The sequence below is a fragment of the Triticum aestivum genome, chromosome 3A, assembly GCF_018294505.1.
Source record: "Triticum aestivum cultivar Chinese Spring chromosome 3A, IWGSC CS RefSeq v2.1, whole genome shotgun sequence".
Lineage (NCBI taxonomy): Eukaryota > Viridiplantae > Streptophyta > Magnoliopsida > Poales > Poaceae > Triticum > Triticum aestivum.
The window spans coordinates 489027727-489048687 of record NC_057800.1 but is presented as its reverse complement, the minus strand read 5'-3'; the positions used below and the strand labels follow the sequence as shown (position 1 = coordinate 489048687).

The following is a 20961-nucleotide window of genomic DNA, read 5'->3' as shown; positions in this document are numbered from 1 at the left end:
TTGCGTAGGTTAAGAAAGTTGGATAATCTGAGTTTAACTTGACAGAGAAGAGAATGTGTAAGCTGGACGGGACAGACTTCAGGTACAACATGTAGCCATATTCCTTTACATACATATTTGGGCAATATTACTACTTCATAGCACTAAGGTTTGATTTTCAAACAATGGATTGATTGCCTCCCAGAACGGGAATGGGATGGAGGCGATCGATCAATCACCAGTCTGCCATCAGTTTCCATTCATCTAAGCCTGAACATTGCCTCCCAGAACCAACTCCTTGAACCGAGTTATGCATCCCATTGCGCGCTCAAATTTGCCGCTCTCCAGCGCAAAGCTGAACCGGCAGTAGTCGGGTATCCCAGTCCAGGAGCTGCTGTTTATGCACAGCCCCGTGGCTCTGAGGATGGTTTCCCTGATGTTGCTCGCATCCAGCTTGCCCTCAAAGCCATCAGCTTTGAAGCGCTTCCCAATGTAGGCAGTCGGTTTCGCCAGCATCGATATGCCAGCACAACCGCTGGCAACGTCCCAGCCACAGCTCTGCAACGTCTGTTCATTGTGCAACGGTGACACAAGAGAAAATGTCAAACATAGCTTGAAAGCATAGAAACTACAGAAGAATGATCATCAGCATGTACAGAAGAATGATCATCAGCTCGTACTGCTGCTCCGCCATTAGATCAGAGAAATGCTGATCCTTCTAGTTCTTCAGGCCAAGTAGCTTTTTGAAAATGTGCTGTGCAGCCGACTCAAGCTCGGGAAACTATGAAACGCATCAACCAAGGATGGGTCATTCAAAATTACAAACTCAAAGTCATGTCCTGCTGCAATCAGCTCAAAAGACAGTTCTCCTAGCAGGACTACAGATAATGAGGGCTTTGAACATTTTAAAGAAGAAAGGCATCCTTCCAGATTCCACCGACTCCAGCCATCCATTACCACTCCAGGCCTAGAAGGAGGTATCTATCGCTACCCTAGTAGCTCCATATTCAGCGCAGACGGAGAGCAGCTCTTGAATATTACTTTCACTGTACAGAAAACCAGTAGGGTTGATCGTGGGGCCACAAATGTACACCCATGGCCGAGATACATTCTTAAGAGTGTCAGCTAGAACCTTTCGCTGTTTCGCAAAAAAGCTAGAACCTTTGGCTCAATCTTGAATCCTGAACTGAAAGTTGTAGGTATAGTCAAGGTGCTTGCATTCACAAACTTTGCTGCAGAGATGTAATGGCCATTGGTGCCCAAGGGGAAAAGCAAGGTGCCCTGTTCTTGCCTGCAACAGAGAACAAGCTTATTGAAGAGTGCAAGAGAGGCATTGACATAGATAATTTCAGAACAACCATCTACCGATAAACCATAGCTATCTTTCACCAGCTGCTGGATGCTGGAATGAACATCGGTCTCAGAATCAGTGATGTTTCACCTGACAAAACTTTCAAAGGCACAGGCATTCACTGCAGAAGGTACTGGCAGAAAGCTGTGATCTAAATCCATATGAGTGACACTGATTCATTTGAATCATGAATGAAAGTTTCAGCTGCCTTTACAGTAGACATAGCTGGATCAGAAAATCCTATCATCTGATGAGGTATCACTTCTGCCGGTGCCTCTGAAAAAGAGCAAGGGATACATAAGATAACAAGTTAAGGAAACTAATAAGGCCACCAAATATCCTTGTGCTCTGGATGCGTTATTACCTTGCTCACAATTATACAAAATCATTGAAAAACACAATAAAGCATCCTACCACACAATAGTAGGTACTACCCAACTAGTAGAAGATTTAAGAACTACCTGATTTACACTAAGGGAGTAAGGGGAATGTTCACTAACCATTACAAAGAATTAGTATGGATGGGTTATGGATGAGGCAGATTTGGACCTAAGCATGTTTACCTCCTGCTGTGGATGCCGGTCAGCAATTTGAAATGCCAGAAGCTCATGGAAAAGGCAACCATAATAGTGCTGGCTGATCAAAGACATGTGGCCTTCTAATAGCTCAATAGTTTGTGACAATGCTTTATATACAGCTGCATCTTCAGATATGGCAAAAGAAACTTCAGATCGGAATAAACCTACAACCAAAATCAGAAAGCAATTACGAGCGAAACTTATAATTTTAATTCATAGCAGTACAGTGCACCAATGGAATTAAATGCTGTGTTTAAGTTGTAGGCACCTGGTTCTTTACTAAACCACACAGTATAGCTGCATGGGAAGGTAGGGTCTTTCCAGCAAGATATTTAAATACACCATTAGAGCTTGGCAGACTAGACAACTCTAGATGCTCTGAAATATCCAGGAATAACCAGGGAGACAACATCTTTTGTTGCATTTAGTAAGTTCTCAAAAGCAGCACTTGTGATAGCCTCAAATTGAGCCATCCCAGTAACAACAACTTGAGGCTTTGGCTTCCTGATCAACTCAATCAGTAAATCTGACTGGCGTGGTGCCTCAATCACAGTAACTGTACTCTGTTCTAGCCTGAAGTTTCCAAAAAAAAAGTGAGTGTTGGCGAACAACCAGATCCATGATCATAAACAAAGATATAGAACAAAAGCAAGTTACCTCAATTGCTAAAGATGTTAACCATTGCTTGGGCAAGTGTCTGGTCAAATGTTCATCAACAATTGCGAGCGCCGGTGAGAACAATTGAAGAGCATTTTCTATTGCCACAGCACGAGAAGGGAACACAACAACATTCTAGGAACCAGGAGAAAAAATAGCATCATGTGAATTATAGGTCAGAAGCATAGGCATATAATCAGTAGAGTTCGAAGATAATATTGACAAGTCTTACATCAGGAGTTAGAGGAATGTGGTGGTAGCTCTTCATAAATCGTTTAGACATCTAGCTGGTGGCTCACAGGAATTGGACTTATTCTCTTTCAAAAAACTAGCTAGGTTGCTAGGAAGGGAATTTGTTCGACAGCAACAGAGTCATCATCAAAGGATAAATCGAGGGTATTGCTGACTTCATGAAATCCATCTTTAAGAAACTCAAATATTTCTGTTGTCATATTGCAACTTTTAGAAATCAATACAGAACAGAAAGGAACCTGGTTGGGATGGCGAAGTTGACAACTATACACAGACAAAGCATGTGAAATGCGGCCACCTGATTTCATCATACATGCCCAGGCAGTGCAAGCACAGATAGGCTGATCCCCAACAAGATCCATGAAGAACTCAAAGCGATGTCTGCTATTTTTCTCAATTTCAACTAAGGCTGAAATATCTGTGTCAGCAGCCTGCAACAAGGCAATTGATTGGTAATGATGCTGAAAAAATAATGCTAACTGCAACCCTGATAGAAGATTCAATAAAACAAAAGTTCTATAAGTACATTCACTTATTTAATTGGTGTTTCAACAACAATTGTTTAAACGAGCACACAAAGCTACATGAAATACAATGCATAAATAGATTTAGTACAGATCCTTAACTCCAGATCAAGAAAATTTTGAAGAAAAAACAATTTAATTAAATGGGGCTTGATTTTAAGTTTCATGAATGCGACTGCATTTTGATTGAGTGAAGAATGTATGTAAGACACCCTTAAACTAACCTAAAGTGCACAGTAGTTACTCAATGAGTACAAAAATTTCTCATTTGAATTTTCAGTTACAATCTTTGACATTGCCTCTGGATTAGGGTTAAGAATCTGAAACAAAGACATGTAATTGAGTAGCATTTTTTTCTTTCATTTTATTTCACCAAACAAGGGGGACAATTGCCTGCACCTGTGGTATGCATCCAACAATGCGATCAAGCTCTATCTTGTTGTCTCTACAGTAAGAAAGAAGATCGGATTCATAGAATTCAACTCTATCAAGCAATGTTTTTCCAGGTGGGGCTAGTGTCGTTAGTCAGAATAATCTTCAAACCAGCCCTTTCCAGAAAAAACATTTATAGAGAATCCAAAATTATATAATACAGAACATCCAAATGTTTACAAATGTTTTCCTGTAGGTGTCCATTCTTTAAGCATTCTGAATTTGCAAGGTGTCCATTGTACATACCTACCGGAAAACAACAGGTCATATGTATCCTTTCAGTTCCAGAAATGTACAAATGTTGTCACTCTTTCACCTGTAGAGTACAAGTTTCATCTGAACTTTTAGTTAATTCCATATGTTCAGTGGATAAAAAATTACCTGTGTTATAAAAAAATTAATGTCCACCATGTTAAGAGGATAAGCATTGCTGCAAACCCATGAAAAATACTAATTCATATAGAGAACAAACCATAAAATGAATAAAGCAATATCTAACTGAGTCAAGCCGCCATCACCGATCCTCACTTGCTATTGTTAGGTAGGTGGTCCCTTTCTTATGAATATATGATGATGAGGAAAAAATGATGAAAATACATCTCCCTCCTCATTAGGATGCACCGATGTGCAAGTAATTTTGAAAATGAATGTGAAATACTAATCTGTGAGGGATCATATATAGCTACAAAAAAATTTGATACAACATATGCTATCAAAAACAATCCAAGACCTAGAAGTGAAGCACTCAAAATTGACCTTCATTAGTAAGAGCATTCTTTTCTAGATGGCTTCCACTGCAACTCAACAAGGAGCATTTGTTCTATAAGAAAACAATATGAACACGCTTGAAATTGCAAGAAAGTGACACATCAAATAAGAAGGAACAAAGTAACCAGTCGGGATTGATTTGTGTCCACATACCTTGGCAACACGAGCATGGGTTGGGAGCTCAGATTCCCTCATTGCCTAATGATTCAAAATATTCTGACAAAAGAATAAAAAAGCATTACATATTGCAATAAAATTAGGAACAATGTACAGGTTGTAGCTTATACCTACTAAATAGCAGCAGTGTTTCTTAGATGCTTGTATTGTTCTGGAAACCTGCAAACTTTCCAATATGTTCAAACTGAAATTATGAGAGTGCTGATGACCTTAGTTTTGATATTCAATCTGCTAAAGAATTTTTTGACAAGTTGGTTTTTCAACAGCCGTGTCTAAAAATGTTGGTGCTGCGTATCTTTAAATGTGCAACTTCAATAAGGATACATGCCACATGGAGAATGAAATCTATGATCAGATCTCTAAAAGCCCATATGGCAGCAAAATAGGGAGGATCATAGAAGGATAAGGGATGTACCAAAAGGGTACTCCCACGAAGATAATTTATTTCAATTAATAACTGGATGGTTCATAAATATAAATAGGAGCGGCAGAACTCGGAAGAACAGAAACTGACCGTCTATGGGATGCGGTAACTGAATCGATGTCAACTTCCTCCTTGCACAAGGTAATAATTATTGCAGCACAAATCCCTAAGTCATGACATGGTCTTGAGGAGATAGTAAGCTGATCCGAAGGGTGCTGCTACTTTCCTGGTATGAAATAGGAGCCACCCCATCAGCTCTCATCTGACAAAGTAATGTAATTCAGTCTATGAAGGTAGTATGACAGATTAGATGCAGATAGTATGACAGATTTCATAAATAAAATGAAAGAGAATACACATTTGACAGCTTTCACTCAATAATTTCAGTCTATGCCGTCATTCTATTTAGCCGCCATTCTTTTCATTTTTTTTCGAAAAGGGGGGCATGCCCCAGCCTCTGCATCTGAATGATGCATACGGCCAATATTATTAATAAGCAAAATATCCAACATAAGTCTCCCGGTCTCGAACAAAGAAAGAAAATTTAGCCGCCCATTCTATTGAAAAGATTGTTTGCAAATTCCTGAAGAGAAACAATTTATCAAGCAAGAGAGCAGCTGCCATCTCAATTTTATTATTCTCACTTAATTCAATAATTTACTCAATTAATGGAATGGTATATGATGCCATTAGCCCATTATACTTGACCTTGCTGTACTTCAAATACTGTAGCAGTGACGGGATGTCTTGCATCAGATACCAGTAACTACGCGAAGCATGCAAGCGTCGATCGAATCATCCAACACAGGACATGTTACGACATTGCAAAGTGGAAAATAGGGAGCGTTCACCAGTACGTGGGGACGCGGAATCAGTAGATGAGCGGCCGCGGAGACGGGCTCGACATATGGGGAGTTTTGTCCTTGAAGCTGAAGAGCGTGCGCGGCGGCCGTCGCAACCCCGGCCCGTGCCGGACAGCCGCCGTAGTCGCGCGTCGCGTCGGGCCTCGAGGGGCGCGGCCGTCCACACCACGGCACGCGTCGGACCACGTCAGCACTCAGCCGCGAGGATGTCGAGGACGCCGCGATGGCCCTCGCGCCCCAGTGCGCCGCGCGCTGCAGACCAGCGTAGGAGGCAGGCCGGGTGCCGTGGCCCGCGCCCCTGAACTGCTCGTCCCAGCCCTGGCCTGCCGCCGCTGCTTCCTGACCTCACGCTAGTCACGCATGCCGGGTGCCGGTGGCCACGCACCTGCCCACCTCCGTCGCCGCTCTTGTCCCCGCGGCCACACCCCGGCCGAGGCATTGCTGCTGCCGCGATGGAGGCATGGAGCAGCCAAAGCTCGGATCTGGCCACCCGCGCAATCAGAGAGAAAGGGGTGGCGTTGGTGGACAGAAGGCCGCGGCGGCAACGCAGGTGGATGACGGCGGGGCCGCGGCACTGTAACACCCGTGGATTCGGTGTATGGACAGAAGGGCCCACCTGTAAGGTTAGGGGGAGAGAAGGCATATAAGGGCATGTACAATGGTGCTATTTTAGGAGACAAGATATGATCTCTTAGCACAATATGTCTCACCATGTTTACAGGAATAACTAGTTATTGAAGATAAGGCTAAGACATGACCCATTGTAGACGTCTTTTTTTGTCATATCTAAATTAGATGCAAGACTGAAGATAAGACTATCACCTGTAACGACCCGACCCAGGATGACGGCTAAGACCCACTCTACACGTTGAATGGACCACACCTATCAGTTAACCTCTTACTCTTTCGTCCTCGCTTCACGCAAAAAAGATCGATCTAGGTTAACAAGCCTCCTAGGACCAACTATTTAGCTTGGTCTGGCTCACCTCGGGCTAGCGATGTGGGACTAAATCCCACTCCCACTCGCGTTACAGTGTTTTCAGCGCAGCTAGAGTAACCGCACTACAGTAACCAGCTTCTGGCCCGGCCCACCTTGGCCCAACAACGGCCCACTGGGGTTGGTCTATTACAACTCACCTACCCTCGGAATTCGACGTCCCCGTCGAATTGCTAAGCCAAGCTACCTTCATCCAATCTAGCCAACTGCATCTATATCTCGATCAAAAGCTTGCTTCCTTATCTTCTTGAAGTGTTATCTTGATTTCTTGGATGAAGGTTATGGCAATGTTTGGATTCTAAACTATGTGACTATGATGATTCTTTCTTTTCTTCTTCCTACCAAAAGATCTCTACAAGCTCATAAGAACCAATTTCTTATCAAGATGTCCATATGTTGTTGGTGCTATAACTCTATCAAGTAAAAAAGTTTCCAAATCTATCTTGCACTTATTAAGTATGAGCTTCTCTAATCTATCTTGTTCTTTATCGAGAAAACCCTATCTCTCTGTTGCTTCATCGCCATTCCTATCATCTCCTCATTTTTTCCTTTTCCGTCCTTACTTGAATCTCGGGGACGAGATTCCTTAAGGGGGGAGAGTTGTCACGAACCAAAAATCCATAGCCACGGACAGTCCGTCCCTAGGGCACGGACAGTCCACCCGAGCTCGTCAGACCGCATCAAAAGCCACCCAGAAGCTTATCCGCTCACCCGTACGTCTCACTCACTTTCTCTCACTCTCATTCTCTCCCCCATTGCCTCCCTTCTCCTCCTCTCTTCCCCATGGAGCCATGGAGGGAGCAAACTCCTCCCCCCACCAAATCCACCACCAACCTCACCGGAGATCGCCGGAGGATGTCCCTGACAAGCTTCTCCACCACCTCCTCCTCGCCGGGAACCATGGGAAAGGTCAAGCCCAAGCTTTTCCTCTTCTTCTTCCTCAAGCTCTCAAGGATGAACTCGGCCCGATCTACTTCTACGTTGCCCTACGTCAACAAGCGGCATCAAGATCATGCTCTACTCATCGTCGGTGAGCTTTCCTCACCGCTCCCTCTCTTCCTTTGCCATCAATCAAGCTCCCTAGCCCCATCTATGGAAACCTAGGGTTCCCAATCACCATTGATGGGTTCGAGCTTCTAAAACTTGTTTTCTCTCAAATCTATCACTTGGAATCACCTCTATACACTTCTAGCAACCCATAGAAACAAACTCCATCCAAAAACATGGCCGGAGTCGCCGCCGGCGAGCTCGACGGCGAGCCACACCTCATCCGTGGACAGTCCGAGAGTCCCGGACGGACTGTCCGTAATCAAAACCAAATCATCCAGAGATGATTTTGGATTTTCGGGGTCCCGCGAACAGTCCGTACATGAGGTTCGAACAGTCCGTCAGCTCATCGCGGACAGTCCGTCAGTTGACCACGGACGGTCCGCAGTTACTATTCACAGCCCATGTATCATTTTTGTAAAATTCATATAAAATTGCATATAGCTCAGAAAAATGTGAACAAATTTTGTTGGTTTTCCAATGATGTAAAGAACCTGTTAAAAATGAGTTTTCTCACAAAATAATTAATTAATTTTCTGAATTAATTATATGAGTTTTAATCTTGTTAATTGCATAGTTAATTCTCTTTTAGTCCAAAAATCATGAAACCAATTTTGTTAGATCATATTTGAGTATATTTTTTCTCATGTCATTGCACTCATTCATGGTATGTTTATTTATTTTGTATCATTGCATTTCGTGTAGAGACCGAAGCGCTGGAGCAAGAGGTCGGCGAGTCCCAACAAGACCCCATCGCCAACGATGCCTCGGTTGGCACCCAAGGCAGGCACCTAAGCATTCTTTGAACCCTAATTTGGATCAAATGTGTATATGTGTCTTGTATGTGCATAAGTCAATATTAGTGTATATGTTTGCTTAGCTCCTATCTTTATGCATTTATCCTTCCTTGATCTAGAATAACCTCCTTTAGGTGAGTATGCTTGTTAGGTGTCACGTTTATAATTGCTTATCCATGCTTAGCTTCGGTAGAAGTCGAGAAGTGGCAAGGTCACCACCCCTCGCGAGCTATATCTATGCTTGATCTAATAATACTTGGATAGCTATGTTTGGTTTAAAATTTGAGCCATGATAATCATGTTTCGAGACTTGAGCAAGTGTGCTAGGGTCATTTGAGATTGGAGCTCACTTGATTTAGACTTGATTGAGTTGATTGAGGACCTATCTTTGTAGCTAGGCTCTTGAGCACTTTTTTGTACAAACCACATGCTGATTATGGGTAGGTAAGCCAAGTAGCATAAGTCGCACCGTTCCTTGACCGAAATTCGAGAGCGGGGTGTGATGAGGTGTGATCAGGCTGCGTTCGGTGCACCTATACACTTCCGGCCGTTCGTTCATAGTGGGGTGCGGGTATGTGAAAGGTTGGGGGCATGAATTAACACTTATCTTGTGTACAGGGATATGGTCGTTGGTCTTGCCTTTTGTGTGGGTACAGTTGTACACCCCTGTAGGGTTGTAATCTATTGCAATAGCCTCGCTCCAAGTCACGGAGCACGCTCTTGAGTTTAGAGTCTCAAAGTAGAGTTACCGTTGGGAGTTCATGGAAGACTGAGCTCATATACTTGATCACCTTACTTCATGTACTTGCTTGATGTTTGGCTTAGAGCATAGAATGCCAGGTCTTTATTTGTTTATATCACAGTAAACTTTACTAGGTGCTTTTTATGCAACTTATTTACCTATTGCCCTTCCTTGCTACTAAACCAAATGCATACTCATTGAGAGTCGGGCAAGTATATACCCATATGTTGGATAAGTCCTGCGGAGTAACTTTTGTACTCACAGTGCTGCCGTTAAGTTGTTTGCAGGTGACCCACAGCTTTTCCGTGGACGGGAGTGAAGGTCTAAGCCTGGAGGAAGACACTATCTTCATATAGTGTCAACCTTCCGTTTAGGTGATCGTGAGTGCCATGCTAAAACCTTTCACTGTAAATACTCTGAATTTGTTGTAAATCAACTTGAATCTATTTATGCAAAGTGATGAATGGTGTTTAGATTTGTTATTGGTCATTTATTATTGTGCTTAGTGAGGTGTGTTTAAATCCTGGGCATCGCTCATGACACATCTCAAGGACTACCGGGGTTATTCCTTTTTAATTGGGTTGATAAGTGGTGATGACTCGATTAAATGGGATTAACTTGGTCGGTTCCTCACAGCACCTCTGGCGGTCACGGGGCGGGTCGTGACAGGCACACCTCGCTGGGGAAGATCACCGTGACAGGCACATCTCGCTGGGGAAGATCACCGCGGGCGTGTGCGGACGGCTGTCGGGGCTCACGGAAGGAGGAAGTGGTGCGTGAGGAGGGGAAAGGCGCGACATGATATCGGGAGAGCAGTGGATTGGCTGGGTACAGGCGGCGGGTAAACATGAGGTGCGGTGTCAAACACATTCCAAATGTCATCAACAGATCCCACGCCCCAGAGACCACCATGCCTACTTATCGCTCCATGACATGTGGTATGATGATCATTATATAAGTTGTGTTTGCAACGTATCAACTTTTCCATGTCATGATTAGTGTTTGAGATGGTACCTACCTTCAAGCACTCATCATTATATAAGTTCCCTCCGCTATCGTCATACAAACCACATCCTTTCTAGATACGTTGGACTCCGTTGCCGGGGAGTCTGCACAAAAGTCAACATACCAAGTACCCATCACAATCTCTATCTCCCGCATTACATTATTTGCCATTTGCCTCTCGTTTTCCTCTCCCTCACTTCACCATTGCCGTTTTATTCGTCATCTCTTTCCCAATCTCCTCTTCTCTTTTTCCGTTTGCTTTTTTCTCGCTTGCCTGTCGTTATGTCTAAATTTGGGGAAATTATTGCCGATATGGACAATAATAATATCATGGAGAATTCTGATGCTCCTGCTGAAGAACCCCCTACCTTGCATACAAAAAAATTCGTGTTGGTAGCGGTAATATTATTGGAAAATGAGTTATTCAAGATTTCTTTACTTGTGCCGGTGCTTTGCCTTCTATGGGCGGTTCTATTCTTCATAGAACTAGTAGTCTTGCGGACGCTATTGCCATGCTTATAGTTGAACTTGAAATGCAATTTATGCACATGCATCCTTGCATACAACGAATCTTCTTAGAATTCTCTAATATTGAGCATTCTTCTGTTAAGCGTGCCGTCACTATCTTTTTGGCTCATGAGTTTAGATTTATAATAAAAGAGGCCAAAGAAATCTTTGCGCATTATAGGGTGGATGCTAGTCATCCTCCCATTGAAGCTATCCTATTTAATCAAGAAGACATGATGCGTTTACAATCTTTAGATCATATTGCTTATAATGAAAATCTTAGGAAAAAGGTTCCTGCCGCTGTTCTAGTTGATAAAATTTCCGAGCTTAATGATGATTTTGCTATTCAAAATAATGGACTAGGTTTTCCTTTTGAATGAAGGATTGTAGATTTTTGCCAAAAGAATGCTCTTAATGATGAATTGGTTGTGCAATACAAAGGGCCTAGGGAGGCACCCATACCTCCCGAGATTGATCTTGGGGACTTTTGTCCCATTAAATTTAGCCCTTTTGATTATTTTTGCTTGCCTCAAAGAAAACTTACTGCTGAACGTAGAGAATATGAGAGAAGTTTTCATGATTTGCCATACCACTATTATGGCAATACCTAGATCTATCCTTGCTTTTATGTCTAGCTAGGGGCGTTAAACGATAGCGCTTGTTGGGAGGCAACCCAATTTTATTTTTGGTTTTTTGTTTTTCTTTCTGTTTAGGAATAAATAATCCATCTATCTTCTGTTTGGATGTGATTTTGTGTTTTAATTAGTGTTTGTGCCAAGTTAGACCTATAGGATCTTTTTGGATGATAGTTATTTGATCTTGCTGTAATTTCCAGAAACTTTGCGCTCAGTGCCCGAATTGTTAAAAATCACCACAACGTGATAAAATAATGATTCCAATTGCTTATGATCAATAAAAAAATTGTCTAGGTCGTCCTATTTTGGTAGAATTTTTTGGCTTCCAGAAGTTTGTGTTAGTTACATATTACTACAGACTGTTCTGTTTTTGACAGATTCTGTTTTTCGTGTGTTGTTTGCTTATTTTGATGAATCTATGGCTAGTAAAATAGTTTATAATCCATAGAGAAGTTGGAATACATTAGGTTTAACACCAATATAAATAAAGAATGAGTTCATTACAGTACCTTGAAGTGGTCTTTTGTTTTCTTTCTCTAACGGAGCTCACAAGATTTCTATTGAGTTCTGTGTTGTGAAGTTTTCAAGTTTTGGGTGAAATCTTTTGATGGATTATGGAACAAGGAGTGGCAAGAGCCTAAGCTTGGGGATGCCCATGGCACCCCCAGGATAATCCAAGGACACCAAAAAGTCAAAGCTTGGGGATGCCCCGGAAGGCATCCCCTCTTTCGTCTACTTCTATCGGTAATTTTACTTGGAGCTATATTTTTATTCACTACATGATATGTGTTTTGCTTGGAGCGTCTTGTATTATTTGTGTCTTTGTTTGTTAGTGTGCCACAATCATCCTTGCTGTACACACCTTTTGAGAGAACCATACATAAATTGGAATTTGATAGAATACTCTATGTGCTTCACTTATATCTTTTGAGCTATGTAGTTTTGCTCTATGTGCTTCACTTATATCTTTTGACCTTTATAATTTTACTCTATGTGCTTCACTTAGATCTTTTAGAGCACGGTGGTGGATTTGTTTTATATAAACTATTGATCTCTCATGCTTCACTTAGATTATTTTGAGAGTCTTTAATAGCATGGTAATTTGCTTAAAAATAAAAATATCCTTGGTGTTCAAGGTTTGCGAAACTTTCTTTTGAGTGCGTTGAAGAAAAGTTTGATGCTTGATAATTGTTTTGAGATATGGAGGTGATAATATCAAAGTCGTGCTAGTTGAGTAGTTGTGAATTTGATAAATGCTTGTGTTGAAGGTTGCAAGTCCCGTAGCATGCACGTATGGTAAACGATATGTAACAAATTTGAAACATGAGGTGTTATTTGATTGTCCTCCTTATGAGTGGCGGTCGGGGACGAGCGATGGTCTTTTCCTACCAATCTATCCCCCTAGGAGCATGCGCGTAGTACTTTGGTTTTTGATGGCTTGTAGATTTTTGCAATAAGTATATGAGTTCTTTATGACTAATGTTGAGTCCATGGATTATACGCACTCTCACCCTTCCATCATTGCTAGCCTCTTCGGTACCGTGCATTGCCCTTTCTCGCATTGAGAGTTGGTGCAAACTTCGCCGGTGCATCCAAACCCCGTGATATGGTACGCTCTTTCACACATAAACCTCCTTATATCTTCCTCAAAACATCCACCATACCTACCTATTATGACATTTTTGTCGTGGTTTTGTCACGGCAGATGTCCTCATGAAAGGACTTAGTCATGGAGCCATCGCTACGGGTTAGCTTGAAGGGGTTAAAGCGGAGACAGGGACACAAGAGAGTTTATACTAGTTCGGCCCCTTCGATGAAGGTAAAAGCCTACATCTAGTTGTGATGGAATTGATGGGGTTTCGATGACTAGGGAGCAAACAAGCTTCGCCTAAGCCTCGAGTTGTTGTCTGTTTTTCTTTGAACCATCGCCGGGTCGTCCCCTTATATACATGGGTGACGCCCGTCGGTTTACAGAGTCCCGAGACCGGCTCATAGATGTGTCTGGTTCGGTCTCTATTATCCCTAACTTACAATACAAGCTATATACCGACACTGGTTTACGACTACAGGCCTTAAACCGATAATGGGCCTTGAGCCCTCATCTGCCTTCATGGGCTCTAACATACTCAATTACTGATGAAGTTAACCCGGCATGTCTTGGCCGGTTTACTCCCAGTAGTAATATCCCCAACATTAGGCCCCAGATTGATTTGAACAGGTTCATGTCAATCCTTAGCAACAAACTTCATCTTCAACGTCTTCTTATAGTCTGGTGAACCGTCGTGACGTCATCTTCTCTGATCATTGTAAACCAGCGTGATGTCATCTGTCATAAAGAAACTATCCATGATACCTTCTTGTTTAATAGATCTGCGACAATCGAGGCGACAACTCCGTTTCCAAACTTACGGCCCCTTGATTTTCGCGCCTGACACATGTCCATTGCTTTATAAATAGGACCGAGGGGTCATTTCTTTTTCCCCTTCGTGCCCTTCTGCTTCGTCTTCCTTGCACCGCCCAGCTTCGGAGCTCTGCCGCCGCTGTCAACTTCTGCTCCAACCTTGGCCGCTGCATCACCCTGAGTGTACCAAAGCATTGCGGCGACCTTCCGTTTCTTCCTCAGCTCTGGTAAGTCTTTCACCCTTTCCACCATAGATCCGTTCTAGGGTTTCCAAGTTCTTCAGTGTTCATCATCTGCTTCTTGTTCATATGATAGATCTTAGATGAATCTGCGAATCTTTGCTCTGTGTAGTGGTAGTTTTTAACCTCTGTCCTTACTTACGCATCTCAAGACCATAGATCTCATGTATACCTTTGCTCATTGATTCGGTACTGCTCCCTTTGGACTTTGAATATTTATCTCTTTTCTGAACACGCCCCAGATCCAGAACTGTAATATAACTTTGTGAAATATGTTTTTGCATATTTAATCATCTGCAATCTTGACTCTTCAATGTTTAGACCAGGCGGTTTAACTTTGTAAAGAATTGACAAACTGGTATATATCATTAGTCCCCTTGTTGAACCGCCAGAATCCTTTAGTAGGGCACTGCCGCTTTGTAGAACTCTGGTTTATAGATAACTGCCTCCGGTTTAGCAATATATGCGTCAGTGTACACCTTTCCAACATATTCTTGAACCGGTAATTACTGCCTTGTAGATCTTGCCATGGCCAAACAAGTGTACGAGTGCAACTGGGTCCCTTCTCGAGTGACCGAAAATCAACCCAACAACTTGGTCAAAACTGGCGCTTTAAGCAAACAAGATGCCATTCACTAGAGGGTCCCTGGCCCAGAATGTCCTCCCACGCCCAAAGACAGAGAAGTTGTTGTTTTTGCCGATCATCTAGCCCGGGGCTTCAATCCTCCCGGTTCAAAATTTTACCGGGACGTCCTAGCCAACTTCCAACTGCGTCCACAAGATACTGGTCCCAACTCCGTAACCAACATCTGCCACTTTCAAGTGCTCTGTGAGGTGTTCTTTCAGGAGGAGCCCACAATTGAATTATTCAAGGATTGCTTCCATCTAAACCGCTGTACTGAATTTACCGACGGTCCTAATACAGAGTTAGGCGGTATGGTGATTCAGAAAAGGAAACATGTCACTTATCCTCACGCCAAACTGCACAACCACCCCAAAGAGTGGAATCAAACATGGTTTTACTGCAAAGATACCTCTCCTTCTGAAGAAAATCCCTTGTCGGGTTACCGTCCGGAGCGGCTGAGCAATACACATCCCTTTCCACAAAGGCTGACTGCTAAAGAAAGAAGTAAATATGCTCCCCAATTATCCAAGCTTAGGGCGTTCATGGCTAATGGGTTGACAGGGGTTGACCTTGCTTGCTGCTGGATATCTTGGAGCATACTATCCTTAAGCCAGCGCCCCGGTTTGATGTGCGAGTATACCAGAGATGTAAAAGACCCTCAATGGCACATTGATATCTAGCTTACAGATGACAAAGTTACTGAGGATGTGAAAAAGATTTTAAATGAACCAGAAGCTGTCTGTGCTCAAACCGGCCTACCTCCTTTCTGCGCCATTAACAAACCGCCAGCTGTAAGACTCATACCTTATGCTTTTACTGAATCTGCTTTTGTTCAATATATCCTCTGACAATGTTAATATCTTTAAAACAGGGCGATGATCCATTTTGGAGCAAGAAGCCTCCGCAAGAGAAACCGGAGAAACCAACCCGGCCCAAAACCAGAGTTGTGAAGAAACCGGCTAACAGGAAGAAAACCACTGCGTCCTCCGATCCACCACTTGACGATGATGTGGGTAACCCTGACCTTGAGGTAGAGCTTGACTCACTTGGTTTATTTTTCACATGCCTTATTGATAATGATCATTGCCAGGACGACGCTGAAATCAGTCACGCTGATGTTGTAGAGGTAATCGCTCTTTCCTCCGATTCAAACCCTTTGCCTTCACTAAAAATCCGTCGGGCGAACCGGAAAGTTAAATTTTCTCATCCTCTTGCTTATTTGGACCCAAACTTTCTTGTGAAGACACAACAACACGAAGCTCGCCGGACAACCCGGCACAGCGGGCAAGTAGTTACGTCCGCCGGTTTACCGAACAGTCCGGTTCGGAAACGCCTTTCAGAGGTCTCTAACTCTCTTGTCAATGCTTGCCCTAAAACGGGTTGTTTACGTCAACCTCTTAATCCATCTGACTCCGATTATCAGGGCACTTCTCATTCGTCTTCCGGCAAGTCATCAGCCACCCAGCTTCCACCACTGAAAATGGTGCTTGGGTGAGCCACATTCCTTATAATACCTTTGATATATTAGTTTTAATATACGCCGTACTGATCCTTCTTATTCTTTTCAGGGCCAAACCCAGGCCAAGCAAGAAAACTCGTCTGGACAAAGCGGTAGAAGAAAATATCGCTCCTGAACCGGACAAAATACCAGATCCTGAAGAAACCATCCGTTATGATGTGCTGAACGACCCACCACCGCAAGACCATGACTTTGTTGCTGAAGAGGCACATGTTGATTCCACAAGCCCTATTGATCAGCCCACAAGCCCTGTCCGGATTGACAAAACAATGAGTCCATCGAAGCATGCTGACAAACCGGCGACCCCAGTACGAACCGGCGAAGCAAAAGATGATGATGATGTTATTACTGGCATTGGTCGTACGAAGCCAAGCAATCCTGTCGCCTTATCCAAGCATACTGCCAAAGATGAATTTGCTGCAATTGGTAAAGGCAAATGGAATGCCGATTTGGCAACCTATGCTGCTCTGAACGCCCAAGATCTCCATTCTGGCTATCTGAACCGGCTATACACCAGCCGTGATTATGAAGCCGGTCTGGTTAATATGATGAAGGACAAATATGAGGTAATTTCTATATGCTTCTCTGCTTGTATGTTACAATGTGTCAACTCCAATAGCCCCCAAGTGACGATTTAAGATATCAACTTAGACCGGGACTTTCCAATGTGAACTTCAATTCATCTGTACTTTGCTGACGTAGCCCCCAAGGGCCGATTCAACTTAATGCAGTTAAACTGGGACTTTAGATAATAAAAATTACAGCGTCAGTAATAACTGAGCAAATAGCCATTAGCCCCCAAGTGCCAAGTTGAATACTTGCATTGAGCTTGGGACTTTATAGAAATTGTATGATGAAAAGCAAATATGCATTAGCCCCCAAGTACCAAGGGCATAACTTGTTATGTGGTTGGTACTTCAATTCCGTATCGTCATCTTCATCATATGAGTATTTGTATGCAGGTTGAGCTGAGCAAAAGAGAAAGTCAAATCGTCGATCTGCAAGAAAACCTGAAGTCCCAACAAGCCGAAACCTCGAAGGCAAAAGAGGAATTAACTAGCGCTTTAAGCGTCATGGAGAAGCTTAAGGAGGGCTACAACAAAGAGCTGGCGGATTGGGCCACCGAGAAAGCCGCTTTAACTCAATGAGTGGAGAATGCCGAAGCTGCACTCAAACCGGTGGTGGATGAATTAACCAGTGTAAAACGACAAGTTCATGCCATGACCGCTGCTGTCTTTGGTAAGCCTTCTTGATTTCTGAAGTAACTAAGCCTTCTCATGTAACTGCCGGTTTATTAACCCTTGCAATGATACAGGAACACGCATTGGTCACTTGGGATCAGATGTGCGGAAGAAGTTGAAAGCCGCCTATACATTGATAGAACAACTATATACTGGTGCGTAACGGATCATCTTCACTGCTTCCCACGACAACCCGCCGCCCACCTTGATCTAGGACACTATTAAAAGGTTGTCTATGCTTCCTGCCCGGGTTGAAGAGCTAAAGAAATCTGCTGCTAGAACCGGCGCTATAAACGCCTTAATCCGGGCAAAAGCGTGGGTGCCGGATTTTGATCCCGTTGAAGCGGCCCAAGGCTACCCCAGCTTGAAGGAAGACGGGACAGAGTTCAGTGAAGAGGATCACCGAGTGATAAACCGGGAAGTGCGCCCTCTAGCTTGTCAATTGGTTGAAGAGGCGGATTTGTCCCACTATCAAGCCCAATATGATGATCAAAACAAACGAGTGGCTGCGTCAATTCCTGAAGTGGAGAACCTTATACCTCCAATCCATAAGCATACTTACGCCCCCTGACATTGAACCGTTGTTGCTGATCAATGATGAAGCTGTTTTTCAAGCGTTAATTGGAATCGACTGGGCAACTGTTGATTTCCAGCTAATGGGTAGGGAGGAAGAGGCTGAACCGGCGCGAGATGAACCGCAACCATCAGGTCAAGCTGGTGACCAAGCATGAACCGGAAGCCGTTTTAAATCACTGCACATTGTGTTATGCAGAAAACAATGATCTTATTTGGGCACCGTGTTGCCTTGTAATAGGCTAGCTGATACACTTGGTCTTGATATGCCTTCGTGCATATTTATCGCTACTGATGCTTCTTTTGATTTATCAATATCCAAAAGTCTTTCTGCAGCCAAAAAAACTTAAAGCGCCGCCGCGGTTTATTGCCAGGCGGGTCATGATATCTATGTATGTGAAATCAAAGATAATAGCGTAGATTTAAGCATATGATCAAATATTGAGATACATAATACCTGCCGTCATTGGGCATGAAGTTGGCTTGGCCAATCTTGAAGCGGAGTTTAATAAACCCATATTGTTGGAGGAGAAGCAGCTCCTGTTTATATAAGGCCGGTTTACAATGTAAACCGTTCCGGGTTATGATAAACACCGGTTTCACTCCATAATAGGATGGTAATAAAAAATTAAACCGGGCAATTAGTCTCCGGATTAAGATTTAACCATGTTCTGTCAATGTGTAATTGAGAGTTGAACCGGTTTAATAATGTCGGTTTAAAAACGCAACAAAAAAGGTCTTTAGCAAAAAAGAACAAAATTCAAGCAAAGGCAAAGATAAAACCATTTGCAAATGAGGCTTTGGGCCGATCAAGTGGCATTACCATGGTCGGACAAGACCATGCCCCCAAAAAGGCGTAGCTATGGTTCAAGTCAGCCAGGTCCCCAAATGATGCATTGGCATTACGCCGATCAAGAGGTGTAGCGATGGTTCGGGTTCGACCAAAGCCCCCAAGTGATGCTGTGGCACTAGGCCGATCAAGAGGCGTGACTATGGTCCAGATATGACCAAGTCCCCAAGTGATGCTGTGGCTTTCGCCTACCAAATGGCGTTGCTATGGTTCGGACACGACCAAGCCCCCAAGTGATATGATATAAAGCTTTGAGAAGCTAACTCAAGGGGTAAACCGGAGGCCGCTTTAAGACAGAAACTCCGTGTAACCACAAATGATGTAAAAAGAACAGAGACCCCGCTTTAGCTGAGGTTCCGGTTTATTGCATTGATCATAATATATACATTGTCATAATATGTACATAAGTAGAGCCGATGGCTCAAGTATAGTAAGGCCGAAGATGAGCTATGTTCCACGGCCTGTTGGTCTCCTCCTATGATGTACGTGAGTCTTTATGCTCTCGAATATCGATCAGGTAGTATGACCCGTTGTGCAGATTCTTGCTGACCACAAAAGGTCCCTCCCAAGGTGGGGATAACTTGTGCATATCCGTCTGATCTTGTATGAGCCGAAGTACCAAATCTCCTTCTTGAAAGGTTCTGGTTCTAACTCGGCGACTGTGATAGCGACGGAGATCTTGCTGATAAATTGCCGAACGGGCAGCCGCTATGTCACGTTCCTCGTCCAACAGGTCCAGAGCGTCTTGTCGTGCCGCCTTGTTGTCTGCTTCAACATATGCCGCTACACGAGGTGAATCATGACGGATGTCACTGGGGAGAACCGCCTCCGCTCCATAAACCATGAAGAACGGTGTGTATCCTGTCAACCTGTTGGGTGTGGTGTTGATGCTCCATAATTCAGATGGTAACTCCCCAACCCAACAAACCGGCGTCCGTTGCAAAGGAACCATAAGCTGGGGCTTGATGCCTCGCAAGATCTCTTGATTAGCCCTCTTTGCTTGGCCATTGGACTGTGGGTGAGCCACTGATGAGACGTCAAGCCGGATGTGCTCACGTTGACAAAACTCCTTCATAGCACCCTTGGACAGGTTGGTACCATTATCAGTGATGATGCTGTGTGGAAAACCAAACCGGAAGATCACCTTGATGAATTGAACCGTCGTGGCTGCGTCACACTTGCTAACGGGTTCTGCCTCCACCCACTTTGTGAACTTGTCAACCGCCACCAAGAGATGGGTTTTCTTATCCTTAGACCTTTTGAAAGGCCCAACCATATCCAGCCCCCAAGTTGCAAACGACCAAGTAATTGGAATCATCCTCAGTTCTTGAGCCGGCACATGCGCATGTCGTGAGAACTTCTAACAGCCATCACATCGTCTGACCAGGTCCTCCGCATCAGCATGAGAAGTCAACCAATAAAAGCCGTGGCGAAACGCTTTAGCCACCAAAGATTTTGAACCGACATGGTGACCACAATCTCCTTCATGGATTTCTCGTAAGATTTCACAGCCTTCCTCAGGAGACACACAACGTTGAAACGCCCCTGACACACTGCAATGATGCAACTCGCCATTGATAATAGTCATGGACTTGGATCGTCGGATTATCTGCCTGGCCAGAGTCTCATCCTCTGGTAACTCGCCCCGGTTCATGTACGCATAATAAGGAACCGTCCAATCCGGGATGACATGAAGAGCCGCCACCAATTGAGCCTCCAGATCAGGAATAGCCAAATCCTCTTCACCAGGGAGCTTGACAGACGGATTATGCAGAACA

The 20961-nt window shown here is 43.7% G+C and overlaps 2 protein-coding genes and 1 pseudogene across 2 annotated transcripts; 2 read left to right on the top strand and 1 right to left on the bottom strand.

Annotated features, from left to right (window-relative positions):
* On the bottom strand, window positions 1-6444 carry LOC123056950 (methionine S-methyltransferase-like; annotated as a pseudogene).
* Window positions 6445-7728: 1284 nt separating this feature from the next.
* On the top strand, window positions 7729-10049 carry LOC123058475 (uncharacterized). Its single transcript, XM_044481193.1, has 3 exons — window positions 7729-8032; window positions 8755-8832; window positions 9876-10049. Exons 1-3 carry the CDS (start codon window positions 7786-7788, stop codon window positions 9905-9907), a joined length of 357 nt encoding a protein of 118 aa, XP_044337128.1. The 5' UTR covers window positions 7729-7785; the 3' UTR covers window positions 9908-10049.
* A 6431-nt stretch (window positions 10050-16480) lies between these two features.
* Window positions 16481-18616, top strand: LOC123056949 (uncharacterized). The gene is made up of 4 exons (XM_044480158.1): window positions 16481-16491; window positions 16569-17085; window positions 17482-17758; window positions 17835-18616. The coding sequence occupies exons 1-3, from the start codon at window positions 16481-16483 to the stop codon at window positions 17665-17667; spliced, it is 714 nt and encodes a 237-aa protein (XP_044336093.1). The 3' UTR covers window positions 17668-17758; window positions 17835-18616.
* Window positions 18617-20961: the final 2345 nt, after the last annotated feature.